Source organism: Oncorhynchus kisutch, linkage group LG16 (assembly GCF_002021735.2).
Source record: "Oncorhynchus kisutch isolate 150728-3 linkage group LG16, Okis_V2, whole genome shotgun sequence".
NCBI lineage: Eukaryota > Metazoa > Chordata > Actinopteri > Salmoniformes > Salmonidae > Oncorhynchus > Oncorhynchus kisutch.
In genome coordinates, this window is record NC_034189.2 from 13,919,726 (window position 1) to 13,933,804 (window position 14,079).

A 14,079-nucleotide genomic window follows, 5' to 3' on the forward strand; every position below is an offset into this window, starting at 1 on the left:
ATGCAACTTGAACCATGATTTCGAACAGTACTAGTTTGTAACCAACCTCTCAAGGACATCTAAAGATGTAAGTGAAATACGAGACTTACCTTATGACTTGTGCCCAAAAGCCTGTTTCGTAGGCAGCACCACTGACTGATTTCACTGTAGCAAGTTACTGGGTGGGACTTCCTATGGATCAGGAGGGATCACAACTCCATCAAGGTCATTAGGATCAGCCAATGATTTATACTCGTAAACAGCCCATAACTGCAGGTTACAGTCAGTCGCCAACCGTGGCTTTACACCTGTTCAAACACTAGCAGTAGGCACCCTTTCAGTCCACCAACACAGTGGCACTGTACTTGGCCTCAATGGAGCTGTCCCATGCTCAGACACAACAGGACAGAGCCAATGTCTATGGCATACCCTAAATATGTGAAAGCAGATATGAACCAACTACAAACACCAGGAAAATCATTCAAATAAAACTATTGACAACCTAGTGTGAAAATGGACACGAATGCAACATCAACCATAGTTCTTGTTAAAAAGGAGAAATACCTTTATTTTATTTAAGACCATTAAAATAAATACTATACAGAACCCAATGTAGAAAATTTGGTACACGGCTTCCGTCTCAAAAAATGTTAACAATCACATTTCCTTTAATAAATTCAGTTAAAAAATAGCACTGACCAAGCAATAACTCTGCACATTCCTTTCCCCGCCCACCCAGTGACAGGCAATTTTATAAAACGAAAAAATATAAGACAGTCGCCCTCATTTGTAGGTTGGTCCTTCGTATAAAGACCTGTCCAGTTTGGTGAGGTAGGTTACAAAAGTGTGACCCTTTCAAATCGAATCTTTCTGGAAAGAAAATGATAAACTGAAGGAAATAGCCTGTGAAATGTATAATCCTCACAACCGGGTTTGTGACAATTGGAAACAAGGCATAGCTGGATCTCTGTAGGGCTGCAGAACCCTTCCACCACGATTTGGAAAATCTGGGAATTTTGGGGAAAAGTTGGAATGTCACTTTTTCTGCCTTGAGCAGCAGTCGCCCTGTCACCCCACCAATACACGGCAGGCTTCAAACTAAAATAATGCTAAACGTCGGACTATACAAAAGGATAAAGAAAGTATAAACAAGAGAATCACAGCAGAGATCAGGATCAAGGAAACATTTCATACTCATTCATGATCACTTCTCTACATTTTATTTTTTATTTGTTGATGCTGCTCCTTGAACCCCTTTAAAAACACACCTCCCAAGACGAGTTGGATACCAATATCAGTTGGATACATTGTAGTCTTTTCTGGTAGTAATAACTTCTCCAAGATCCCCCCCCAAAAGGGCAATAGTAATTTTATCACACTTAACTATTAACACCCACTGACTGAAGATCAATGAAGCACGTCACAATAGTGAGGTCACGTCCAAAATTGCACCCTGTAGTCTATAGTGCAGTATATAGGGAATAGGGTGCACTGTCAGATGCAGCCAGAGAGTCAACCTAACTAAAAGCTAGTCACTTCCCAACATTATACACAAATGCCATTAAGTTGCATCAATTGGGGGTAAAGAGTAGACAACCACAACTAAGGCGGTCAGGTCAGTCCATGAAGTTAAATAGAGGGCACAGATGGCAGGTAGCCTAGTGGTTAAGAGTGTAACCAGCAACCATTAGATTACTGGGACGAAACCAAGACAACTGAAAAATATGCCCTTGAGCAAGGCACTTAACAGAAATTGCTCCTGTAAGACGCTCTGGATAAGAGCACCTGCTAAATACCTAAAATGCACAAAAGCCACTACGGCAAAGATGCATGTGTGCCCTCTATCAAACTCTGGGGAGTTAAAACTTATCACCCAGTATCAGTTCTAAACTTCAGTCTTTAGTGCTTGGGCACCCAATCATTTAGAACCATCTCAGGGTGTCAGGGGTTTAAAAACCAAAGAGGAACAGCCCCATCGACAATGCATTTTTGACTTTGGAAAGGTGTGGTAGAACTTAAGCTATACTATACTTACCTGACCAGAATACCGTAAAGGGCTATGAAGACAAGACAAAACCCCCAGTGTAAGAGTAAAATCATTTGTAATGAGTTTGAATACCAGTCGGTATGCAATCACAAGAATAGGAATCAAAGGTGAAATAGGATGGGATTTCAGGTCAAGAGGGGGAGGGCTCCAGGATCTGAGTGATCGTCATTTTAACTGATTGGAGTTTTTTTGTTGTTGAAGCCAATGGGATTGGAGAGAGGGGACAGAAGGTTTGGGACGGGGCAGAAGGAAATCTTCCAGAATCTAGATGAGGTCAGCCACGTTCATGGGCATCTCCTCAACAGTGGTGTTGTAGAACGTCTCGATGTCCCTCAGCGTGCGCTTGTCCTCCTCAGTCACCATGTTAATGGCAACTCCCTTGCGGCCAAAACGACCTCCTCGACCAATCCTGACCGGAGAGAATGGAGGTTTTAGGTTGGATATTTAGTTTCATCTCTTTTGGTTAACATGTTGAAATGGGCCTGCTGCATGTAGAGGAGCTGCTTGGTGCTACTGGACAATAGATCAGTTCAACCCATTGTCTGGAACAATTGGCAGAGTTCACATTTAGCCATTCATTCTCCCCCAATTCTGTAATTCTACCCAGTGTACTCCATTAAATGTATTGTAAGAGAACCTGGAAAGGAACCTCAACTTCCATCAAATACGCTGTATTCAGCCAGTGTGGAATCTGATCATGAGTTCCAGAGCCCTGAGGTCCAGAACATACCAGCCAACAGAACGCTGAGTGGTAGAACTAGAACACTCAGGGGGTTCCAGAGTCAGTTGACACGCATGGATTTCATCATTATACAGCTTTAGAAACCTATGCTTACTATCCATGGTTGCAGATGCACAACTGAACATGCTAATCATTATCAAGTGCATTTCAATGGCTTGGAAATACAATGACATTAGAAAGTTGTTCAAAAACAGATAGTTTTAAGTGTATAATATTTGAGTGGAGAACACCATTAGATAGCAAATTGTCAAATGGCTAGCGCGCAACATTGATATCAGTCTAAAGTACAACTGATGACAATGCAGGCAAAGTTTTCATAAGTAATATTTGACAACTTTAGCAAATGGCAGTGTAATTCAGACTAGTCACTGGCCTCTCCAGAATGACTGAGTGTGTCAGAACTTTAGGGCCCACACTACACTGTCGCTTGAGCTCGTTCATAATGGTATGAAGCAACAAGCGGTGCCACCTACAAAGCCAAATATATGTTGGCGCATATCAAACATGTACCACCCTGGTGTCAAATATCGCTCTGCATGGATCATAATGTTCAACATTTTACCGCTGCCTTCTGGGAATTGCACTTAGTCACCTGTGGATGTAGTTCTCCCTATTGGTGGGCAGATCATAGTTGATGACCAGGGACACCTGCTGGACATCAATACCTCTGGCCTGGAGCGGGACAGAGACCGAGGGAATAATCACTCATTAGCGCTGTACTTCTACTGGTGACAAAGCGTAAGAGGATGCACATGTTTCACAGTCAGTCAACAAGGAAACAGACATTACATTAGAGAATTACATGAGTTGGGACATTGAGCCCAGTCACTGGAGAGCAGACTAGATTCACTACCAAAGACCAAGCTGGTAGGAGAGTTCTGGGCCAAAATTAACAGGGAGTGGGTGGGGGCGACCATTTAAGTGGGACACCATTAACAGGAAAGGACTTACCAGCAGGTCAGTGGTGATGAGAACCCTGCTGGAGCCTGAACGGAACTCCCTCATGATCAAGTCCCTCTCCTTCTGGTCCATGTCTCCGTGCTAGAAGAGATCAGACATGAGCTACAAGTCAGATGAATGCATAAGACATCGGTATGAGAGATTCCTTTACACCCAAGGTCCAGTCTGGATATTGTAGACTATCAATGGTGTGGCCTTTAGACTGGGTTGTCAAAATGCTATACAGTGTAAAAATAATAAGTTTGCCTCATCTGTGCCCATAGCATGAACCAGCCTATTCCCCACTGAACAGAGCTGGCTGGGATGAACATGGACTGTTTCTCTTCCCCTGCCAGATATAAGACTCAGTGCCATTAGAGGACACCGCCATGCCCAGTTGACAGGGGGGGTGGGGTCAGATCATATAAATAGAATTGACCCCATTGACTTGACGCACACAATAATTGTATGGGACAACCCCACATCGACAGTTACATTAAGAAAAATCAGACAACACTTATGGACATTACCATGACTGCCTTGGTCACAGGGTGTGAGGCAATTGTGGAGCCTCCGGAGGCACGCAGAGACTAAACTTAACAATATCGCGCCTCCCAAATATTGTAAGGCTGAGGACTCCATATAGTTCCACATTGACACGGTTGATGGTAGGTGGGGGCAAGAGGTCCTGTATAAACAAGCTCCCTTGACAACAGCACCGTGAAGCTTAAGCAGGAATGCTGCACGGCCAATGCAGATGTTAAATTGACCACGCAGTGCCTTGAACTAAAATTACCGTAAATGAAACTTAAGTTTCAATTCTCCAGCACTTAGTCTGTAGCGTAAGGTTCAAGTTATATTCATGCTATGGCTAAAGCTCAAAGGGGGTTCCTTACTCTTGCCAGAGAGCTCATAGTAACAGCTAGAGTAGTCAGGTCAGTCCATAGAAGTTAATAGAGGGCACGCACAACATTACAGCAGCGATGCATGGTGGTGCCCTCTATCCACCCTAATGGTTAGTCAAAAAGGTATTCGTCTTACCAGAGCGGACACAGTAAAATCCCTGGCATGCATCTTCTCAGTGAGCCAGTCCACCTTCCTCCTAGTATTGATGAAGATCACAGCCTGGGTGATTGTCAGGGTCTCATAGAGATCACACAGGGTGTCAAGCTTCCACTCCTGGTAGAGGGGAGACATTGACAATGGGTTAGAAGATGACTAGGCAGCCAAGGATGTGAGTTGTCACTCACAAGGATAACCTTCCACAATATGGATATGGTCTGATCAGAAGTAGCTTTCGTATCATTTAGTTTAGACTTGCGAGTTCAGGTACAAATGGCCAAATAGAAGTATAGAACGCATCAAAACAGATGATTAACCACCCAATATTTTCACTCATACTACTCTACCCTAGTCCAACTTAACTATGAGCCAAAATCTCACAAGAGGAAAGTCTTTGGCAGGACAGTAAATCATGAAGGTGTGCCACCCGCAGCTTTAGTCAGATCACGCCCAGGGAGCCCGGAGGCCATTCTAACAAGCAGCTGACAGAATGCCAACTGGCCACTGAGAGGCACAGGGGGGATTCTGGATCAGTTGACATGCACGAGTTTCATCAAGAACCCCCCCCCCCCCAAAATGCAACCCCATCTTAGATCTGTGCCTAACGGCAACACACACCTCTTTCTCCACATTTATGTAGAACTGTCGGATACCCTCCAGGGTAAGCTCCTCCTTCTTGACCAGGATGCGGATTGGCTCACGCATGAACTTCTTGGTGACCTCCAGGACATCCTGGGGCATGGTGGCAGACAGCAGCACCACCTAGAGGGGTGTCAGAGGTCAAAGGGCATGTTTAACTATTTGAATTAACAGGAACGATAAAGGGTTGTCAGATGTGTTTAAGTCAATTGACTTTAGTCAATTGTGTTTGCTTAAAGCCGGAGTCTTCTCGCCTCCCTTTGAAAAAGGTCAAAAGTAATCGAGGAGCGGGAGAGTCAATTCACTAGGCGCCTTAGTGAAGAGGGTGGAGGCCAAAAGTATTTCAAACAAATCAAGTGAGACATTAGATTAAAACAATTCTTAGTTTTACAGGCGCCTGGTTTCCTACCGTCAAGACAAAAGTTGTTTCAAGGGGGTGCGGCAGATCAAAACTATTCCGAATCATGTCATGCTTATCTTGGTGGGGAGAACTCTTCCATTCACCTAACAAAGACACTACCACAGTTTCTGGGTCGGAGCAGCAAGGGCGGAGAATGGACTTTCACATGAGAAAATGACAAATGAATAGCCCCTTGAAGTCAACTGTTCAACCTCAGCGAAGAGGCAATGCCAACCACACCCACAGGAGTGACTGGTGTGCTGAACAGTGGTAAACTGAAAGTTGGGCAACCGGCGACTAAGTAGGAAACTGCCAATAAGTTATGGGTTGGGACTGAGGCCAGTCACTGGAGAGCAGTTAAAGTGAATCAAGTTCATAACTAAAAGCAAAGTACACAGCAATTGACAGCTTAGGATAGTACTCTAAAGTTTCCAAAACTGTAAAAATATTGTCTGAGTACAACAGAACTGATATCGCAGGCGAAATCCTGAGAAAAATCTAACCAGGAAGTGACTCTTATTTTGATACCCGTCTTTCTGTGGCTTCCCTTTCAGGCCTTTATTTTTTATTTTGAAGGGAGAGTAAACGACATTGCATCAGTGGGCAGCTGAGGGCCCAGAGTGATTCTTGCGTAAAAGACAGGTAGTCATATTTCCTCGCTCCTACTGAAAAGCCAATTGTCCCGATTGATATATTATCGAATAGACATTTGAAAAAACCTTCATTGATTAAAAAACATTTGCCATGTTTGTCGATATTATGGACATAATTTGGAATTTTTCGGCGTTGTCATGACCGCCATTTCCGGTGGCTTTCAACACAACCACAAAAGGAGGTATTTTGGGTATAAAAATAATCTTTATGGAACAAAAGGAACATTTGCTGTCTGAGAGTCTTGTCAGTGAAAACATCCGAAGAGCAAAGGTAAACGGTTAATTTGATTCCTTTTCTAATTTTCGCGACCAAGCTTCCTGCTGCTAGCTGGACATAATGCTATACTATCGATAAACTTACAAACGCTTGTCTTGCTTTGGCTGTAAAGCATCATTTCAAAACCAGAGATGACAGGGTGATTAATAAAAGGCTAAGCTGTGTTTAACTATATTTCACTTGTATTTCATGAATAGGAATATTTAAGACCGGTGCGCTATGCTAATTACTGTAGTTGAATATTCTCCCGGATCCGGGATGGGTAGTTCTAAGATGATAATTATTGAAGCCTATCCTACAGATCAGTTAGCTGAAAGGTATAATAAGTGACTTATGCATTCTAACTAAATGTCCTTAATTAAGACAGTGCACTTTAGCAATGACTACCATGTTAAATATTTCAAGCTAGAGGAAACAGATCATGTCAAATAAAGTTAATTCTAATCAGATTCTAGCGAGAGTCATGACAGATGGGTGTAATAGTGCTGATGGGTTGGGGTTAGTACTAGTCAGAATGACATACCTGCGTGCTAGTGGGGAGCTTCTGGAAGATCTCGTAGATCTGGTCCTTGAAACCACGACTCAACATCTCGTCAGCCTCATCCAGCACAAACATCTTGATGTTCTTGGAGGCTGCATGGAGGCAAGGTGGAGTGATGCACCATTAAACACATCTACAAGTAGTTACTTATTCTATCTTCACTCGTATTATCACAGCTAAATTCATGGCAGAAGGGATAAAATGAGGGTAAATGCCAAGTGGACCATCTGATTCAATGCCTTTACCCAAGTGCAAACCAAGTTCTGAGTGATTGAAAAATACTGTATTCAGCCAGTGTGGAATCTGATCATAAGTTCCAGAGCCCTGAGGTCAAGAACATACCAGCCAACAGAACGCTGAGTGGTAGAACTAGAACACTCAGGGGGTTCCAGAGTCAGTTGACACGCATGGATTTCATCATTATACAGCTCTAGAATCCTACCCTGTCAAGAGAAGGTCTTATGCACTGCAAACAAAATGTGCAACAAACCATTGATTTTACCACTACACTTAATTGGTCAACTACTACATGTGTTGAATTGGATAAGGTGTATTCAAATACTTTTTTAAAAGCCTCATTCCAAGCAGAAATTCAGCCATTGATGGTCAATTAAACAATTGTTTAACCCCTACCTACCCAGGTATTTGCGGTTCAACATATCAAACACACGACCCGGGGTCCCCACCACTATGTGAGGGGCCTCAGCCTGCAGCTTGGTGACCTCGTTACGGACGTTGGTCCCTCCGATACAGGCATGGCAGGAGGCTCCCATGTAGTCACCCAGGGCCAAGATAACCTTCTGGATCTATTGAGGGGGGGAAGAGACATAGTAAACTTCTAAATTACAATTAGGGGAGAAACACAATGGTTTCAGACTATAGCAGGTTGGTTCTCTTTACTAAAGAACACACTAGTTTGTAAGACTGCCACCTATTTTCCACATGTAACCTCAACTGTATGTTGAAGCACATCAGATATACATCTGTACCCATAGCATGAACCAGCCTATTCCTCACTGAACAGAGCTGGCTGGGATGAACATGGAATGATTCTCTTCCCCTGACAGATATAAGACTCAGTGCCATTAGAGGACACTGCCTTGCCCAGTTGACAGGGGGGTTAATAAGGTCAAAAAACACAAAAAGTCCAGAGTTTAAAATTGTGACATTTCAGGGTTGACCCAGGGTTAGCATAATGTCAGCTGTTTACACTTCAAAGCTACAGACACCTCTGGCTAGCCCTGCTGGTTTCAGTGGCAGCTACTTAAACCCAGGCCAAACCAAAGTTAGCTTTGTGGCACGTCTTAAAAGCGGTCACTGATAAGCCAGAAACTAAACCTACTAAAATGTTAATTCAAATGCAATTCTTGGATATAGGACAAGAAATGCAACGGTTTCATGCTAGAGATGTGAACATTACCCATTTGTTTTTAATTCCTTTTATTGGCCAGCTCATTCCCTCTCCTCCCTTGTCAACACACCTGCTGAGCCAACTCTCTGGTGGGGGCCAAGACCAGGGCCTGTGTGCCCTTCAGCTCCATGTCAATCTGCTGCAGGATGGAGATGGCGAAGGTCGCAGTCTTCCCAGTACCAGACTGAGCCTGTGCAATTACATCATAACCTGGAGACAGACAAGAATGCCAAGCTCAGCATATAAAGTTCATACACACTCAGGCTGATTTAGTGTTAGGTTTACTATACTCTTTGGGTGTTAACCAATGCTTTTTACTATAATGTTTCGTTAAAACGCAAACTAAACCAGAAAGCTCCTCCAACCAACACCAGTTCGCTTTCCAAGTTGTTTCAATAAGGCAGTAAATATAAGCTAATAAGCCCAAAATGAACTAAATTTGAATAGTTTGTCATCTGTGCCCATAGCATGAACCAGCCCATTCCTCACTGAACAGAGCTGGCTGGGATGAACATGGACTGTTTCTCTTCCCCTGCCAGATATAAGAGTCAGTGCCATTGGAGGACACCGCCTTGCCCAGTTGACAGGGGGCATGAAAGCAACATGCAGAAGGAATGACTTCAGCACTTTCAGTTAAAGTGACGGTTAGTTATCTTTTCAAGCTGACGAGCTAAGAAAAATTTAGATTTCAGTCACTGTAGTGACCATGCTGTATTGACATGGCAAGATCACCATTCAAATGTTTTGAATGATCCCATAAGGCTTAGATTGTGTTTTACCATTATGCCTAAGCATCTGAAAATTGGGTGTGGTTGAGTACTCACCCTTGATACAAGGGAGGATAGCCCTCTGCTGGATAGCGGAGGGTTTCTCAAAACCATAGGCATAGATTCCCCTGAGCAGCTTCTCGCCCAGGTTCATCTCATCAAAACTGTCCACGATCTCATTCCAGTTGCTCTGTAGGTTGAGGGCAGAATATAGATATCAAAATGACATTTTAGTAATTTAACAAACAATCGTATCCGGTGTAAGTTGACAGTGCATTCAAACTAGGTCAAAACCAGCCATCCTTTAACTCCACGACATATCTAACTTCATACATTGGAGCTTTTGGAATCCAATTAGCAAGGTATGCCTCTACACAGTATCTTGACCACTTGAGTATGTACAGTGTCTGCATTTAATTAGGCAGATTTCACACATTATTGAGTTATAACTGGAGCTATTGCACATCTAGCTAGTCTTTCACATCCAATGTAGAAGTTGTCACAGAAGCAATACACACCTCAATGATCCCATCTGGCTCCATGCCCTCTGGGCCATTGTCTCTGGGAGGTCTGAAATTTAACAGTAGATGGTCATTAACAAATACCAAAACATTAATGACACTAGGGAAATCCTATTTACAAAAGCTCACATATTGTAGCTTTAAAAAACGTCGAGAAATATCGTTAGGCTACACTAGACAAGCAGGTAAGACCCGGTAATAGTACGGTCATCACCAAAAGCAGTTTATCTACCAGAATAGCTTTAGAATAAGTCAGCTAAACTTTTCATACGCGTTAATACTATTGCCGAACATCAGAATAGCACACTGGAGTTGGCTCTGTAGAACACCTCGAGGGGGGCGCGGCATTTTCCGAGGAAAAACTGCCCCATGGTCTACAAAGCCGCCATTTCAAGATGGTCGTTTTTCACGGCCTAAATGCTGGTGATAGCAAGCGGGATAACAGCAAGCGTAAACGACTGAATATATAAAATTAGTTTGTTTTTTTTAAGTCGGGGGGGGACAATTTAGTCTGTTTTTGAACATCCGAGGAACGCATTTTCCTACTGAAATGAAGCCATGAAAACGACTGGTGGGTACCAGGTTTACATATACGTGTCAAACTAGGATTAGCTTGCTAGCCAGCCAACTAGGCCCAAAGTAGAGCCCTTTTTCGATTTATTTGGCAGCTTAATCTATATCACATCTCGACCATTTTTTAAATACACTAGTGGTGTCCGGTGTGCTAAGTAGGTCAGAAAAAAAGCAGTAATCGTATATCATTCCCATCTTGATCATAAGGCCTGCCATTGTCTCGCAAGTACCGTTAACTACGACGACCATGTGCGTGAAATTTCCCCCTGCACTCGCCATCCAGCTGACCTGTAATTTGTTACCATGTTGCCCTGAAGATAAATAGGTCGTGGTATTTTTAAAAGTAGGGTTTGTCAATAATATATTAACAATTTAGGCGGTATTCCGGGAAGGCCTTGACCAGGCTTGAAAAGCGTCACTCAAGTGTATGCGGAGAAACCGGCACCGTCGCATCTCGCACTGAAAAGTAGCAAGTTGGGCTAACGATATGGCAGGGGTTTTCAAATCAAGCCTACCCAATGTTTCCCAATTCACCTGCTTTTATACCACTAACAATAAAACGCTGTCTTTCGACGTTACAGAAGTCAAAAAGTTCTCAAAAAGCCGGGTCGATGGACCTTTAAACGGGCTAACGTTCACAAAATTAACATTAACTGGCTAGCCCGTAATATGCTAGCGACTGTAAACAAACAACTTTGCTTCAAACATGGCATACATTTTCATTTCACATGCGTTAACGATATTTCCTATTTTTCTATTTAAAATTACAACTTAAACAATATTACGCAATACAGTGCCAACTATATGCGTTCATTCCTTACCTATCTTCATACTCAGCCGACATTATCACAAAGGATGAGAATGTGGTAGGAACCTTATATATACGTCAACGTGATGACCGAACTAGCGATTTCATTGCAGCAGCTCCATGTCAATCAATTGTGACTCCCCCCACTATGACATATCATTGGCTAATTTATACGTCGTTAAGTAAGTGATTGACAGCATACTCGCGTTGATTTGCACACAAGCAGGCGGGATAGAGTGCATAACCCTCCCATTGCATGTAGCTATTGGGCAAAAGCAGTCTTAATGTCGGTTTTCATTGGGTATCCCCTTTGCAACATTGAGCGCGCTCGGACACTGATCTTAGAACAGCGTTTTTGGTCCTGTTTGAAAATCTCATTCAAGAATAAGAATTCTAAAAACCGATCCAGGGCTAGTTCATGTGAAACAAACCATATGACCAGAGCCCTGCACAAGTCTGCACGTCACTATATCTTAATTTCACAAATTGAAGTAATAATTATGCAGCGTTCAAGTGCTAGTCGGAACTAGGACATTTGGAAATGTTCGACTTGATAACTGGTTGAAGTTATACACGTGCCGCGTTCACCGAATCAACAAGCCAAAAATGTTCTTCAAGTACCGAGTAACATTTGAAAGCGGCATTAGAAGACGTCTCCTATTTTCGCAACGTATACTGCTTCAGTTTATGTGGGATAACATGATTAATTTAAGCATCATCACTTACCTAGACTACCCTCTGTTTTTAGTCATGGAGACAAAACGAATCTAATGATGACTAATGTCGTTTGCTTTGGTAATGTTCACTATAAAACAACAACTGAGAGATGTGATGGGCAACCTAAGCTCCACTCTAGCCCTGGGTTCAAATAGCACACTTTTGACATTGGATGTTCAGTTATCATCACGGTCAAGTCATATTGACAAAATTCCGTTGAAGATGGGGAGAGATAGGTCTGTTATAAAAACACGTTACACGTTTTTCACACAAAGATCATCTGACTAGTTGTTCAGCCTGTGATATTGTGACTATGTACAGACTCTGTGAGCATAGCCTTGCTGTTGAGAAAGGCCGCCTTAGGCAGACCTGGCTCTCGAGAAGACAGGCTATGTGCTCACTGCCCACAACATGAGGTAGAAACTGAGCTGCACTTCATAACCTCCTGCCAAATGTATGACCATATTAGAGACACATATTTCCCTCAGATTACACAGATCCACAAAGAATTCGAAAAACAAACCCAATTTTGTAAAACTCCCATATCTACTGGGTGAAATTCCACGGCGTGCCATCACAGCAGCAAGATTTGTGACCTGTTGCCACAAGAAAAGGGCAACCAGTGAAGAACAAACATCATTGTAAATACAACCCAGATTTTATTTTTATTTTCCCTTTTGTACTTTCACTGTTTGCACATCGTTACAACACTGTGTATATACATAATATGACATTTGAAATGTCTTTATTCTTTTGGAAGTGTTAACCGTTAATTTCTATTGTTTATTTCACTTTTGTTTATTATCTACTTCACTTGCTTTGGCAATGTTAACATATGTTTCCCATGCCAATAAAGTCCTTAAAATGAATTGAATTGAATAGATATTGTCCCATCTTCATGACTGTCCGGTAATATAGTCAATTTTTGCAAAGGAAGACCTAACAAAGCAGCACGCCTGAACTGCACACACAGAACTAACATCAACATGCATGATAGTCTTTCACAGTTGAGGAGAAATTGACTACTTCTCTTCTAAACTTTTTAAGAAACATTTGGGTGTTGAAAATGCCTAACCACTTGTATAATCTATTAGCATAAACTACAAAAAGACATACTGTACATACCCCAGACACGCCACTATGGGTTTCTTCACGGTACCCAAACCAAAAACAGAATTAATGAGTCGCTCAGTTATGTATAGAGCCATGTCATGGTGGAATGCTCTGTCACTAGAGGTTACTCAGTTATGTATAGAGCCATGTCATCGTGGAATGCTCTGTCACTAGAGGTTGCTCAGGTATGTATAGAGCCATGTCATGGTGGAATGCTCTGTCACCAGAGGTTACTCAGTAATGTATAGAGCCATGTCATGGTGGAATGCTCTGTCACTAGAGGTTACTCAGTTATGTATAGAGCCATGTCATCGTGGAATGCTCTGTCACCAGAGCTTGCTCAGTTATGTATAGAGCCATGTCATTGTGGAATGCTCTGTCACCAGAGGTTACTCAGTTATGTATAGAGCCATGTCATTGTGGAATGCTCTGTCACCAGAGGTTACTCAGTTATGTATAGAGCCATGTCATGGTGGAATGCTCTGTCACTAGAGGTTACTCAGTTATGTATAGAGCCATGTCATGGTGGAATGCTCTGTCACTAGAGGTTACTCAGTTATGTATAGAGCCATATCATTGTGGAATGCTCTGTCACCAGAGGTTACTCAGTTATGTATAGAGCCATGTCATGGTGGAATGCTCTGTCACTAGAGGTTACTCAGTTATGTATAGAGCCATATCATTGTGGAATGCTCTGTCACTAGAGGTTACTCAGTTATGTATAGAGCCATATCATTGTGGAATGCTCTGTCACTAGAGGTTACTCAGTTATGTATAGAGCCATGTCATTGTGGAATGCTCTGTCACTAGAGGTTACTCAGTTATGTATAGAGCCATATCATTGTGGAATGCTCTGTCACTAGAGGTTACTCAGTTATGTATAGAGCCAT

General features: G+C 42.6%; 1 protein-coding gene and 2 non-coding genes across 3 annotated transcripts; all 3 read right to left on the reverse strand.

Annotated features, from left to right (window-relative positions):
* Positions 1 to 1,176: 1,176 nt before the first annotated feature.
* Positions 1,177 to 11,442, reverse strand: LOC109906321 (eukaryotic initiation factor 4A-I). The gene is made up of 11 exons (XM_020503965.2): positions 11,373 to 11,442; positions 9,976 to 10,027; positions 9,515 to 9,647; positions 8,761 to 8,900; positions 7,917 to 8,085; positions 7,262 to 7,371; positions 5,388 to 5,531; positions 4,749 to 4,886; positions 3,720 to 3,809; positions 3,361 to 3,440; positions 1,177 to 2,435 (listed from the first exon to the last, which is right to left on the reverse strand). The coding sequence occupies exons 1-11, from the start codon at positions 11,393 to 11,395 to the stop codon at positions 2,291 to 2,293; spliced, it is 1,224 nt and encodes a 407-aa protein (XP_020359554.1). The 5' UTR covers positions 11,396 to 11,442; the 3' UTR covers positions 1,177 to 2,290.
* Positions 2,698 to 2,840, reverse strand: LOC116354137 (small nucleolar RNA SNORD10). Its single transcript, XR_004203537.1, has one exon. It is a non-coding gene; the product is annotated as a small nucleolar RNA SNORD10 (small nucleolar RNA).
* Positions 7,563 to 7,705, reverse strand: LOC116354138 (small nucleolar RNA SNORD10). The gene has a single exon (XR_004203538.1). It is a non-coding gene; the product is annotated as a small nucleolar RNA SNORD10 (small nucleolar RNA).
* Positions 11,443 to 14,079: the final 2,637 nt, after the last annotated feature.